The sequence below is a fragment of the Xiphias gladius genome, chromosome 20 (assembly GCF_016859285.1).
Source record: "Xiphias gladius isolate SHS-SW01 ecotype Sanya breed wild chromosome 20, ASM1685928v1, whole genome shotgun sequence".
Classification (NCBI taxonomy): Eukaryota; Metazoa; Chordata; class Actinopteri; order Istiophoriformes; family Xiphiidae; genus Xiphias; species Xiphias gladius.
The window spans coordinates 9,496,127-9,510,812 of record NC_053419.1 but is presented as its reverse complement, the minus strand read 5'-3'; the positions used below and the strand labels follow the sequence as shown (position 1 = coordinate 9,510,812).

Sequence of the window (14,686 nt, the reverse complement as noted above, 5' to 3'; positions counted from 1 at the left end):
AGCTTTTTTCAAACTGTTTTTTAAATTTACACAGCGTAATGTCTCAGTGTTTCTGAAATTAAACCATAGAACAAATGAAAACGAGGAATCATGGAATCTTCATGTTGAACTAAATTTAATCTAAAATTTTGTCTCATCCAGCAGCTGAACACTCGGATGTTCTTTTTGCAATGGAAATGGAAGATTGTTTGGAAAGTTTGTTTCAACACCTTTCCAGAAGTTCCAACGAAGCTGTTGCACTTGTACGTCCCTTTGCTTTCACCTTCTGTCCAGTTTATCCCAAACCAGCTCAATGGGGTTTAAGTCTGGGGAATGTGCTGGTCCTCTATCACCTGAAGCCTACGTCTAGTTCTGTTCTTCTTTTGTTTTGGGTTATTATCTTGCTGCATGATGAACCCCAGACCCACCAGTCTGTCTTCCTTTTTTACTTTAGTTTTTCCTCACCATTCTGACAGCAATATACAGTACTACTTCCTGCTGTACAGTATTGTACTAATAATGCATCAGAGGGTATAGTAACACAGCTTGTTCCAACACTGCCTTTGTACAAACAGAGGGGCCTCTAGGAATTGTGGTCATTGACCTCTACGGCTTCATTTACTTCCATTGCTGTAAAATAAACCAGTTTCTTAATCCCTGAAAAAGGCCTGTTTTCTATTATATTTACATGATTTTTCAGTTTTTGGTGACCTAAACTTTTTTTTTTTCCCATGGGCAGTTTACTGCTGACCTTTTTACCATTTAAGGTTATTCACTGGACATTAATTGCTTAAATTTCAATAAGAACTAGAAAAATGGGGGTGTTCTAAAACTTTTGACCGTTAGGGTATATAACATTATTGATACCTTGGGATGCATCTCAGATTTTAAAAGGAAACACCTAAATACACCAAATGGAAGCTTTTATGAACTGAATATAAAAATGCAGTTTTTTGTACATTGAAACATTGTTATGTGTTGTTGTAATGTTTCAATCCAACATTGCTATAAATTCATGTACAAGTGTGTAACAGTTGTTTTTTCGAATTTTATCCTGAGAGGACATCATCTATGCACACACACACACACACACACACACACACACACACACACACATATTAGCAGGAGCTTAGTCACCATGGTAATCATCATCCACAGCCAACCGCCCCCCCCCCCACTTGGCTCCAATCGGCAGACACGATCGAGGGGGGGGGGGGGTTAGGGGTTATCCCTCCCATCATGCTTTGCAGAAGGAAACAGGAAGAAGCAAGATGCAGTCATTGAGCAGCAGAGTGGAGCAGAGTATCGGGAAAAACAGACTGATGGTGGATGAGGAGGCGCCACTCAGGGAGGGATGGCCGATGTTGCCTGCAGGTCGCATTCAAGCTGCTCCTCTCTGGGTGAGTCCTCCATTATTTTACTTGTTTTTAACCAGAAAAACAAACAATCTGTGTCCGAAACTCGTGATCAACGGGTGATGTAGCTCGTAGACGGTGGAGCAGATGTGCAGACAGATGGATGCTGCCGGTGGATTTAAAGGGGCAGTGCAGTAATCCTCTCACATGGAAATGGAGGAGTGGTTTTTGTCAGCAGGAAGGGAAACTATGATCTTATTGTGCATTGATATTATCATGTTAACTACACACAGCGATTGACAACACACATTGGACCAAAACTCAACTGTGACTGAGCGTATCAGAGGAAGATTAAAAAAATTTAAAATTTAAAAAGTAAATTTTCTAGTTATCAGGTAGTTATCTCTTTTTTTTAAAATCAAATTGTGCTTATAATGAAATGTCCCACTTCTTGTTTATTCAGAGGCACAATATGCACTTCTTTAGATGTCAACATTTATTTAATGTGTATTGAGGTGGCAAAATTACTGTGGCTGAATGAAAAAGTAGCAGTCTGTAAAGCCACTTTTTAAACAACTACATATAGGAGAGTATTGATACCTTTTATTTACTTTTTATTACAAAATAAATGTGGGTCAGATTTTTGCAAGATACATTGCTAACACTTCTAATTATTTGTTCATATTTCATTTTTAGAAACATTGAATAACTTTTGAAGTATTACACACTTTTACCTGTATTTAAACTTGCACGTGTGTTAGTCTATATCCAGATACAAATACTTCCACTTTTGGTATACAGATAACAGTTAAATCATGTCTGATATGAGTGGATTTTAAAAGACATATTTAGGTTTTTTTCCCGCACTGTTATCGCAGATAACAGCGGCATTTCTTTGCTTGTTTCACCTCAGGAAGGCCTTATCTTCTGTTTGCATTGTAATCCATTCCGTCTACAGGATGTATTTAAACAGTATGACATGCTGACACACGAGTCTGTGCTCATTTTCACTTTGCAAACATGATCACAGGCCCCAGGCCTGCTGCAGGGCCGATAAACAGTGTGATCCAGTAAAAAATGGACTTCGTATAAACTCTTGCACAGAGCTGCCCTCTTCTATATGCACGCGCACACACACACACACACACACACACACACACACACACACAGAAGTATGCTTTCCAGAGTCCCACCCACTTCCAGTGATCAAACCAATAGGAGAATCTGTGAGGGTGAGCAAAGGGCTGGTCTTATCTTACTATTTATCCAGCAGAGATCACACTCATATCTACTGCTGTCTGATGGCTGAATGACATCAGAGAGAGAAAGAGAGACGTAGAGAGTGTAAAAGAAGCGAGAGAGACAGGCAGAGAATGAGTTAAGGCAGTCAACAGAGCTGATTTTAACTCAAAACATTAGAGACCTGTGGTCCTGTTTGTCCCAGTGGTGGTTATTCCGCAGGTGAGTACGTTATCACACTTTGCTGACAGGGACAGTGTGTTCTTTATCATTTGGATTTATCTAAGAAGGGACCAATGATGCTTTCAAAGTAGGTTTCTATGTCAGCTGGAAATTTAGTAAAACATCTAAAGAATAGATCATTAATATTACTAGTGGTGAAGAGTAGACAATGTTGTTGATACTGTTGTGTTGCTTCCCACAGTTGATAAGTGATAGTGATAAGCTGCAGGTGAAAAGATGTCTACAGCACATAGAGCATACAAGTTGTTTCAAAAGTTATTCAAAGAATATATTTGAATGTGATAGACAGTAGGTTCTTTTTTAAACCTGCAGTCCCGTTTACAATTTTTTTCGTGTACTATTTGAAGTGTTTTTAAAATCATTAATTCTCCTTTACTCGAGTATTGATTTAACTTAACTGGAGGACTGATGGACCTCACTGAGGTATTGCAGAAGGATTTCCCATTTCAGTTTGCTTTGATTTTCAGTCTTTGATAGGGGAAAGGTGGTCTTCACTCCATTTTGGATGGCATCACTGCATTGGAAAAGTGTCGTTTGGTCCACATGAGACCTTGACAACTGTTCCTCAAAGTGGTCTTCAAAAGAGCAAGTTTTGTCTTTTTACATGAGTCATTTTCAATATGAGGCATCCTATGTTTTCTTGGGTAAAATTAAATTCCAGCACTTGAGTAAGACATTCAAGTAGAACTCACTGCCAGTTGACTGTCGGCTCTTCAAGTCCATTTCAACAAACATCTTTGCAAACCTGTTTTCTAAACAGCAACAGCCAAGCATTTATCTCATTTATGCTTGTGCAAATTTTTCCGACGGTTGTCAGGAGGTGAACTTACAGCTCTCATGGTTACATCATGTTGTATCTTTATTTCTGTTTTTTCTTTTTTTCTTTTTTTATTGCTTTTGCAGACTCAGCATGTAGACTGACCCTAAAAGTTTTTAAAATGTCACTTAAATGCTTTATGTTCCAAGGTACTTAAATGAATGATACATGTCTTGATACTTTTGGCCAACACAACCATACTATAAAATTCTCTCTATATTTGCACATGCCTAATATAAACTAATATAATAAACAGTAACTCGTTATTTTCTGCTGTTAATCCTTTATAGACTCTAATTTGCAGTCATGGAAGACAAATTTGCCAAATTCAAGACAAGATCGAGGAACCTGACTTTTAGGCTGACGCAGTGCATTCAATTTGAAAAGAAAAAATGTTTCTGTTCCTCTGATATTGAAGACTTTACATTACTTGATTTGAGGTGGTTTAAAAAAAAAAATCTCACCAAGTATCTGCTAGATGTCATTTTGTTATTTTGGTAGCTCAGGATGAGTCACCTTTCACAACTGTCACATGATATCTGTTATAGATAAGCTATTTTCACTCCTGTAGACTTTTAACACAGTTGGATAGAAAAGATTCATTTCCGAGCAGTGGTTGGGTGCTTTTGTATCGCATGATTAAAGGCAGGGAACATTGATTAGAAACGGGTTACAGGAGCCACTTTAATCAATTGTTTCCAGTGCTGTTCAGGGTTGACACATAAATAAATTAAGAGTTTTGGTACAAAGAAGTCCTCAGTGTGACTCCTGTCGTGTTCATCAGTTAATCAGGTGTCTGTGTTTCCCCACTTGAAAGAAAACCTTGTTTAGGTGGGCAGATTTGATCTGTTTGGTGGGAGTGTTCAACACAAATAAAACGTAGTTCTTGTGTTCTTGCTCTCTTATTGGAGGATGTTCTTTGATTTTATGTATTATAGCTCAAAGCTACATAGGCTCATTTTTTTGTCTCCTGTGTCTTTTATCAGTTAAAAAAAGTCAGGTGGGATTTATTAGTCACATATGAATACAGACTGGGCTCTGTATTGGTTGGTTTAAAGGGCCAATTTCTGTTCAAAGTGAACAATGATTGTCCTGCGAAGAAAAACTGCCTAGGAATAGCAAGCAAGAAGAAGAAGAAAACATGATGAAACTTAAATCTGTCATCAGTACCAAAATAATCACAATTCCTTCAAAACAACAAATCTGATGTAAGTGAACATCAAAAAAACCTTCTGTCTTATCAGTCCGTGAGTGTTGCCAGGGCTGGAAGTCTTAATCACGGCATACCAGTGTTGTGGTGGCAGAGGCTGATAACATGTCATTGTAAGGGTTTTATGATTTCTTTGACATGGCTATCTCAGCTGAGACGCAGCTGCTCCTGAAAACAAAGAGCCTTGTGAGAACGGCCTTCTGCGAGCCACCGATCATAAACTTCATATAAGAAAGTCATGAATGTGTCGATCACTTTATTTCATTTCACAAAGTGTGGGTTGTTAGTGTCAGTTATGGGTTATTAAAGCCGACTGACCATTTTTGTGGTATAATCTTCTGTGGAAACCCACTGGCCCAGAACTTGGACCATTATGTAACACTGAATAGGATTGGTTCATAATAAAACAAACAGTACATTGGTGAATGACACTTGAAGAGAATTTACAACTGCCATTTACTATAGTTGCAGTAACGCGGAACAAGACAAAAAGTCTAACAGCCATCTTAGCAGCCCTGTGAGGCTGCGGCAATGTTAACATGTTGATGTTTAGCAGGTATAATGTTTACCATGTTCACCATCTATTGGCAGGCTAGCATTTGCTAATTAGCATTAAAAAACATAGTACAGCTTAGGTTGATGGGAATGTGGGAACAGGAGCGGTGATGGGGTAACATGAAAAGTCATCACAGTTATTACAATTCCTCCTTAGGAAGACATGACTATCTGTACCAAACTTCGTGTGGCTCCATAATAAACACAAAGGGTTGGATCTGTGGAGGACAAATAAAAAAAGGCATCTGAACATTTTTTCTTGAAATTTCCTATCCTTATCTTTTATGGCTCATGCTTTTCTTTCCTTTTTTTTCCGTTTACTTTGACCAAATGGGGTCTTACTGCTAGTCCCCTCTACAGCGTTGTCGTTTAGATTTCTGGCCGGTGCAAGCTCTGACTCTTCATTTTACTCCTTTTCTACATTGTCTCGTTTCTCTGCATTTCGTTTGCAACTTTGTTGATTAGAAAATTAATCCATTATGAGACTCTGCAATTGCAAAACTAATAACATTTCTCCATGAGAGAGCAGTGTTTTCAGATTGGTGACAGTTTTCCTCTCATTTAATTCAGTGGCAATATTTAGGAATTTAGTAAAAGCCCAAATATATATGTATGTCTATTGTTTGTATTGGCTGAAGATTCATACAATTATTTGCTGCCATGAGAGACACTGATTAAAGCTTGGTGAGCACTGAGTATCACTGCACTAGAAGAAAGGGGGATTAGCAAAGTCTAATTTCTAATTTCCAATTTCCATAAACAACACAAGCACTGATTTCATTGTGACAGTGGTCATGGGTTGTCTTACTGTCCATGTATGGACATTCCCTTACATTTCCCGTTGCTCTGGCATACTGTTATAATAGCCCTGTCCTCATTCAGCCTCAACCCACATGTCAGACCATAATGCAAGAGCACAGTAGTATAGATAATCGACAAGGAGCGCACTGGTATCACTATAGTGAATAGTTTAAAGTGTCAAAACAAAGAGTAGCAGTTGAGGTGAAGGACAGGCATAAATGTGGACTAAGAGATAGACTAATCAGATGCATGTTTCTATCCAACCATTGATAATTCGATCAGAACTGGAATAATAAAGCTTTTGGCCCACTGACTTCAGTCCAGGGTTATCCAGACTGTATTTAAATATAACTTATTATAACCTTGTATGGAACAGGCATTAATACTGAGACCAGACAAAATACCCCAACATTGTGTGTTTATAAAAACTATATGTTTACAGTGTAGTTGATTTCAGTGATTTTTTTTCCTATGAGTAGTTCTGTTCCTGGAACAGTGTGGAGGTTCAACTGAGGGGTTTACAACCCGTCACTGACTAACCAGTGCTTTTGGAAAAGAGCTAATTAACCCCAGAACAACTGTTTTTCCATTTCCTACACAAAGAAAGATACTCTAAAAACTTTATTGTTGCATAACCATTAATTGAAGTTTAACAGAACAGATGGATTGTGTAAAACGCTTTGATTTGTACATTGGGTCATTCACCGTAACACTTTATTCATTATCCTAAATCAACATTAACACAAAGGGCTGACTCAGAAGTTTAGAGGAGAATGTGCCTAATCACAAATGATCTGTATAAATGGCACCATAAAACTGAAGGACCAAAATGCAGCAATATCAATTCTTCACTAGATGTGAGGAATCCATAAAAGACTGAGAACATGTAGTGTGTTTGCTTTGGTCCAAGCTGTAAAATTTGATACTGTATTTGAGTGGGAAAGTTTTCTTATTTTTTACTTTTTGTATTTGATTTATTAAGATACAAAATGTTAACTGGTCAAACTTAACTGGGCAGAACCTGTAGTCCTGCCAGGTTAGAAACTTTGATTTGAATTTTAGTCATTTTAGTTAGGCAAGAGGAAACTCTCTATATGTACCCTGTGGAGTTTTTGATCACTAGTAGCGCTACGAAGTAATGTTCTTAGGAATGAGCCCCATTTTATTTCTACCAGGCACAAGGACGCACATGCACTCAGGCGAGCACATGAGTGACTAGAAACACATTGCTGCCAGTGGCTTCAAACTATTCTACTTATTGACAGTGGCAGTAAAATGCAAAGAAGAGTAGCAATGCACCCGTAAAAGTAGGGAAGAAGAAGACCAGCAAGGCAAAACAGTAAACATGGATGGAAAAAAATGTAGGATTTAAATTAATCTAAAAATCAATTTATTATTAAGGAAATGCATCAAGGAGTATCAAGGACACACACAATGCGTTTTGGTAAGAAACTGTGAATATAAACATAACTTATGTTTGTTAGGTTTTTATATCTTTAATATTAGCATCAGTTTATTTATTAGCATCAGTCTCTTCATACCCATTACCCATTTACTTATATTGTGATTTGGGATTGATGCCTTGTACAGTAGGTGAATGGTTCTCAATCACTCTCTCAGATATTGATCTAAATACACTGCAGTACAGCTCTCTCAGAGGAAAGACAAAAACTAGAAATAGAACCTTTTTTACAAGGAATGACAGGAGGATAGAGTGTCTCATCTATTGACTGAAGTCATTTCCACTGATATTCTCTTTCCCTTTTTGTCTTTCCCTGTCTGCCCTGTTCTTTTCTCTCTGATGTTCTCTTAGGAACACAGCTGACCACTCTATCCACCTCCCCTCCCTCTTCCTCTCACCGTGCTGCCTCCTCTTCCTCCTGAAGACCATGGAGGAGGTCACCAAGATCACAGAAACCACACCGACCCCGCCACCTCTCCTGGAACGGCGGGTTCGCCAGCGACAGCCCATAGTTTCAGTCCTCAAATCCAAACTGAAGCAGGGGGTTACCTGCTCTTTACCCAGAGTCCGATCTACCCTGACCGGGTTCTTCCCTGTGGTGCAATGGCTGCCTAAATACAAGCTCAGAGAGTACGTCTGGGGCGATGCGATGTCCGGGCTGATTGTGGGTATCATCTTGGTACCGCAGGCTATTGCATACTGCCTGCTGGCAGGAGTAGAGCCCATCTACGGCTTATACACCTCATTTTATGCCAACATCATTTACTTCTTCATGGGGACATCCAGACATGTTTCTGTGGGGATTTTCAGCCTCATGAGCCTAATGGTTGGACAGGTAATGGATCAGAAGTGACAATGACCATACTTTAATACCTTTAATGAAATGTTTAATGAAATGTTTAACAGCACAGAAGGATCTTGCTACATTTATATTATTGCAATACTTGTAAATACTGGTCACTGGAGAGAGGTCAGTTAAGGATATTGATCACTCAAACAAACAAACTTAGGTTTTATTTAACTGATTGATTGCTGATTATTTCTGTTTGTCTTCAGCTGGTGGATAGGGAGATGTTCCTGGCCGGTTTTGATCTCAATGAGGATTCCAAAACATCTGGTCCTGATGTGTTTAATGGCTCAATGGGCACTAACCTCACAGCTAGTAAACTGCACACTGTGGAGCTAATGGGCCTGCAGTGTGGGAAGGAGTGTTACGCCATCAGTATCGCTGCCGCCGTTACATTCCTGGCTGGTGTCTACCAGGTAAAGGAACAGTTGTATTCTGACTCGACTGTCCAAAAGCTCTACTGTATGAGATAAAACACTCTATATATGAATTAAAGGTACCCTTTGCAGTTTTTGACCTCTAGTTGCACTATAGATTCATAATTGTATTAAATTACATTTTGGCGTTGGTCTTTCAATTTCCATGTTCTACTGACTCGGCCTCTCTGTCTACCTTTCGATCCCTACATCAGGTAATGATGGCTGTGTTGCAGTTAGGCTTCGTCTCTGTCTACCTTTCGGCCCCAATGCTCGACGGTTTTGCCACAGGAGCCTCTTTCACCATCCTGACTGTGCAGGCTAAATATCTGTTAGGTCTAAAGATTCCCCGTCACCAGGGCTACGCCACAGTCGTTGTCACCTGGATCAACATCTTTGCCAACATTCACAAAACCAATCTGTGTGACCTCATCACTAGTGCCATTTGTATCTCCATATTAGGTAAAGAACGCTATTTTACATATTCCCTATAAGATTCTCAGTCACTGTTTCTGATTTAATGAATGATATACTAGACTTCCCAAAATAACATGGGAGGAGGCATCTAAGTTCTGCCAATCTTTTTTCAATAGCAAAAAAATTAGTGGGTTTTCTCCAAAATTACCAATATTTATTTACAAATTCATCATGTACTGGAAATTTGCTTTAATGTCACTAATTGTATTAAAGGCCTTGAGTAAAACCTAAATTCAATATGGAATAACACTATGAATTTTGAATTATAGTGGCAGGGAAAGAGATCCAGGAACGCTACAAGGATCGTCTAAAGATCCCTCTGCCAACTGAGCTGGTAGTAGTGGCAGGAGCTACACTGGCCAGCCATTTTGGGGGACTGAGCAGGATTTATGGCTCCAGTGTTTCCGGTCATATCCCCACAGGGTTCATTCCTCCCCAGGTGCCCAGCTTTTGTCTGATGTCAAGAGTGGCAATGGATGCCATTCCTCTGGCTGTCATTAGGTAATGTACAACTAGTTGGCATCAGCATGCGTCTCTTATATTCATTGTTACGGATGCAGTTTGGTGGCTGAATTACCATCTTGGAGGGATACATGCCCTCATTTTCAAGACTGAGATTTGATAACACTCACAACTATTGTTTCCTCTCCTATTTGCATTCTGCAAAAAAGGGTCAGTGGCTCATTTGAATGATGGAATCTTCTCAAGTTGCACTACCATGTCTAGCTTTGTAATTCTTGAAATGTAAATTTGGTCTTGCAGAAAAGCAATTAAATCCGATTCTTGGATGCTAACCAATTACAATATGATCACTAAATGCACGTTTACATCAGGGCTAGAATGTTCTTCACATGCTTTTATGAAGGGAAAGATTAATTCACAGCCTCAATTGGTTAACAAAATTTCATTTCATCTTCTAGTTTTGCCTTCACTGTGTCGCTGTCAGAGATGTTCGCTAAGAAAAACGGCTACACGGTTCGTCCCAACCAGGAGATGCTTGCCATCGGCTTCTGTAACATCATCCCCTCCTTCTTCCATTGTTTCACCACCAGTGCAGCACTAGCAAAAACAATGGTGAAGGATTCAACGGGCTGCCAGACACAGGTTAATTGAAAACCTTTTGAAAATGGTCATTTTTAATGACTGGTCCAATCATTGTCTATGTTTTGATGATTTAAACAGATGGAATTCTTTCTTGAGACATTAATGTGAAGTTTTCACTTACATTCGAAAATTATGTAATACACTATAGATCTTTGTTGTTTCCAGTTTACGATAGTCTTATTATGTGTTAAACACTGTCACTTACAAAAATCTGGAAAAGACATTCTCACTACCTTTATTCACTTAACATGGATAAATCAGATGGTGAATCGGTTAGGGGCTAGACCAATGGGAATCCCCGGAGATTCTACAACTTATCCAATGTTTGCCCTACAAAAACCCTTTTGGAAAAAAGTTCTGCATAAGGCAAATATTGGTTTGACATTCTTTGAGTTGACAGCAAGTTCTAGCTTTCTTGCATGAGGAAATGGTTTCTAGGAACATCACTGAAGTCTGTTCTAAGGCCTAGCATACAGCCTCAGCATTCAGAGTAGCAAAACATACTGTTTGTTAACTGTGGACAGTGGTCACTATAAAACCTCTCTCTCTCTCTCTCGCTTCCTCGATCTCCATCTCCCTCCACCTGCACTTCCATCAGGTATCAAGTCTGATCAGCGCCTTGGTCGTCCTTCTTGTCCTTCTCTTCTTCGCACCTTTCTTCTACTCTCTCCAGAAATGTGTTCTTGCCTGTATCATTATTGTCAGCCTTCGGGGGGCACTGAGGAAGTTCAAGGACGTGCCTGATAAGTGGCACGCCAGCCGGAACGACACGATTGTTTGGCTTGTCACCATGTCGGCTACGGCTCTGATCAGTGTGGAGCTTGGCCTCCTGGTCGGAATCGCCTTTTCCTTGATATGCATCATCTTTCAGACCCAGAACCCTAAGGTGAGAAATGACTTGATGCCTGTTTTTGAAAGCTGATAAAAATTACAATAATTCCAGAAAGTAAAAACTATTGAAAATTTTTTGCAAATCTTGGAGATTAGAACCTCCACCATATCAGCAATGACTTCCTGATATAAAATATTTAGTAAGAGACTAATATTGGCCTTTGTTAATCTCATAATCTCATCTAATTGGATGTATGATGTCAGGTCTCTCTGCTCGGCCGGGCCAACCACTCTGATCTTTACGAGGATGTGGAGGAGTACAAGAACCTAATGCCACCACCTCGGGTTCAGGTCTTCCGCTTCCAAGCTCCTCTGTACTTCGCCAACAAGGAATCCTTCCTCAAATCTCTGTACAAAGCTGTCGGAGTAGAACCATTGTTGGAGATGACTACGAGGAGAAAGGCAGAGAAGAAGGCGAAACAGATGTCCTCAAAGCAGGCAAATGGGGATAAAAAAAATGGGGAGGTTGTTGTTGGACTTGTCCAAAGAGAACTGGAGTTCCACACGATAGTTTTAGACTGTTCTGCCATCCCTTTCATAGACTCGACAGGAATGGCCACGTTCAAAGGGCTGGTCAAGGAATATAAAGAGATAGGAGTGAGCCTGCTACTCGCCAGCTGTAACACCTCAGTCATTGATACCCTGCAGAAGGGACAGTTCTTTGGGAAGAATGACAAAGATATGAGCAGCCTGCTGTTTCATACAGTTCACACTGCAGTTCTTTATGCAAACCGTACATCTGCAGCAGCAGAGAGCCAGTCAGACGACTCTGAGGTATAGAACAGCTGAAGGAAGAAGGTAAAAGAGAAAATATTGTAGTGTGCTCCATTTCTCCTTCTCTTTTCCGTTTCTGAGCCTAAAAGATATTTTAGGGGGACTTTTGTTGCCATCTGCGACAATATTGCGTTAGCTAGCTTTGAGGTTGCATTTTAAGGAGCTTTGTCCAAGAAAACATACAATTAAGAAGATTATCCTGTTGGAAAGTCATTTTTTCAAAGTTTTTTGCACTTAAATGCTTAGATTAAATAAAACCCGATCTGCCCAACAAGCCTTTGTTAAAGCTGTTTTCCTAGATTTAAAGTGGAATTTCACAGCTGGAAATATGGTAATTTCACAAAACTAGGCCATCTATGTAGTGCCTTCCAAGGCCCCTCTCAGACCACTCCTGTTATGAGTACATAAGGCCTCTTTTCTCCTCCATATGTTGCCAGGCTCATATACAGTAAGTAGCCCTGATTATCTGATTCTGACACTAGTATACACTGGTATTTTAATATCAGTTTTTCTCTATCGCTAGCAAGAAAATAATATGGCGGACAGACGCAGAGAGAAATTTAATGTCATTCATACAAATGTACCACCGCCCTTAGAACAATAGAAACCAGGTTGAAAACTGTTGAAGCTGGTCTAAGTATAAGTAAGGATAGATCAAGATAGAGACAGCAAAAATATTCACTGGTCAGCAAATACTACCATGGCTGACAAATGACTTCAAATTTGACAAATTTCCCTTTTATAAAAGTGGAAAAATTGAACATTTTCCTTGAAAATTTCCCTAGCCAAACTATTCAAATTTACAGCCTGTGTATACCCATTTACTTCATATTTCTTGGTTGACTCAGTTACCAGATTTGTTACACCTTTTGTTGTTATGGATATTCTGTTTCAAATTTAGATAGACATAAAGACAAGGTGATATGATTGTTGTAACCCCTTTGCATTATAAACCCCAGATTTCCAGTGGACTGAAGTTTGTGGTAGGGGTAGTTCATCTGTAATGGTCTGTTCCAATCGTGGTCATTTCTGTTGACTTCTCCTATTAGCTTTCCTCCTGTATTTTCCTCATTTCCTCCAAATAATGTCTTGGCTGAATACAAGCAGAAGTCAGGAAAGAAACGGAAATGAGTATTAGGAAAGACAAATGGAACGCATCCGTGGTTTTGTATATGAGTGAGCACCTCTGGCTTATTTTTGAATGTAGGTGTTGGGAATCACAGACACCCTGACCCTGATCTATAGCATCAGTGCTATCAATAAATTAAGTGCAATAAACATCTGGGTTTTTCATACACACTTGTGTCACTATGTCACTAAAGCTGTTTCAGCTTTTTATATCCCTTCAAGCCTTTGGCAAAGTCTATAATGACTCTAATCCAGGAGTCCAGAGTACAGACTATCAGTGACATTTCCTGAGGTGCAAACTATTACCTTGGACCTCATAATCATTTCCAAAAGGTTAGTTAAACTCTTCCTGACTTAAAGAAGAAGTTTTCGTGGGTGGCGGGAAGAAAGGCTTTACATGACTAATGAGGACTGCATGCTTTCTCAACCTCAATATCACACTGAGAGAGTCTTGCCTTCAAACAAGTCTTCATTGGTGCTTCTGAGATATATATTTTTGCTGAGTGAACTGATGGCAGCAGGTGATGCCACATATTTGGTCAAAATGCTTCACTGCCACTGGTTTGTTAAATCAAATATTTTATGATATGCAAAATGTGAGCAAACTTTGTCTCTTTGTTATATCCTGTTAGTGTTAAATCTAGATTCAATCAATAACAATTACATGTAAATACTCTAACTTAAGTTTGTAATAATTCAAAAAGGATGCATTTTTGCTTTCATTTGAAAATGCTCCTGTCAAAAAGACTTAGCGGGTGAAGTGGCCTTGTAATGAGATGTAGACATTCTTATCTTCAAGTTCAGAACATTATTGTTTTGTATTTTCATACACTTATTTTGTCATCAAACATGTCCATGAATGAATTTAACTTGAGTCATGGTAGTAATTACATTTTTTTTTTTTGGGGGAAGTCTATCTGACTTTCACTTTAGACAGAGTGTTGACATTCAACATCCATATACAAACACTGCCTCAATGTTCATTACTTGAATTAAACTGATACGTTTTTTAATGAAGCGCTTGTGTCTTTGAATTTTTTGCCATTAGTAACAGACATTTAGGATATCAAAAGAATATGTACTAATTACAAACCTTGCCTATTTTGCCAAAGGAAGGAATACTAAAGCTGCACTAATCAATATTTTTATAATAATGACTCAAATGTCTAAGGGCCCTCTCGTAACAATGGAAATTATCACTGGATTCTGCAGTCCACAACAGCATTTTAGTATCTTTCAGCTCATTGTTTTGGTTTCTATGGCCGGCAACTTCACTGTGTTAGTTTCAAATGACATTTGAATGACTCAGTGGGCAATCTGTCTTTCCAGGAATAATGTCATAGTTTGTTTGGATAATCTACAGACCTCAGTGCAAACAGTTTTCAATG

The 14,686-nt window shown here is 39.1% G+C and overlaps 1 protein-coding gene across 3 annotated transcripts; it reads left to right on the top strand.

Moving 5' to 3' along the window:
• The first annotated feature begins 1,225 nt into the window (after positions 1 to 1,225).
• On the top strand, positions 1,226 to 14,285 carry slc26a1 (solute carrier family 26 member 1). 3 transcript variants are annotated; one of them, XM_040158403.1, is made up of 8 exons: positions 1,226 to 1,379; positions 8,013 to 8,496; positions 8,718 to 8,924; positions 9,245 to 9,386; positions 9,671 to 9,902; positions 10,322 to 10,505; positions 11,104 to 11,391; positions 11,601 to 14,285. In XM_040158403.1, the coding sequence occupies exons 1-8, from the start codon at positions 1,309 to 1,311 to the stop codon at positions 12,174 to 12,176; spliced, it is 2,184 nt and encodes a 727-aa protein (XP_040014337.1). In that variant the 5' UTR covers positions 1,226 to 1,308; the 3' UTR covers positions 12,177 to 14,285. The 3 variants fall into 3 exon arrangements, with proteins under 3 accessions (XP_040014337.1, XP_040014336.1, XP_040014338.1); XM_040158402.1 differs by having other exon boundaries at positions 9,140 to 9,386; XM_040158404.1 differs by lacking the exon at positions 1,226 to 1,379 and adding an exon at positions 2,653 to 2,795 and having other exon boundaries at positions 9,140 to 9,386.
• The last annotated feature ends 401 nt before the right edge of the window (positions 14,286 to 14,686 follow it).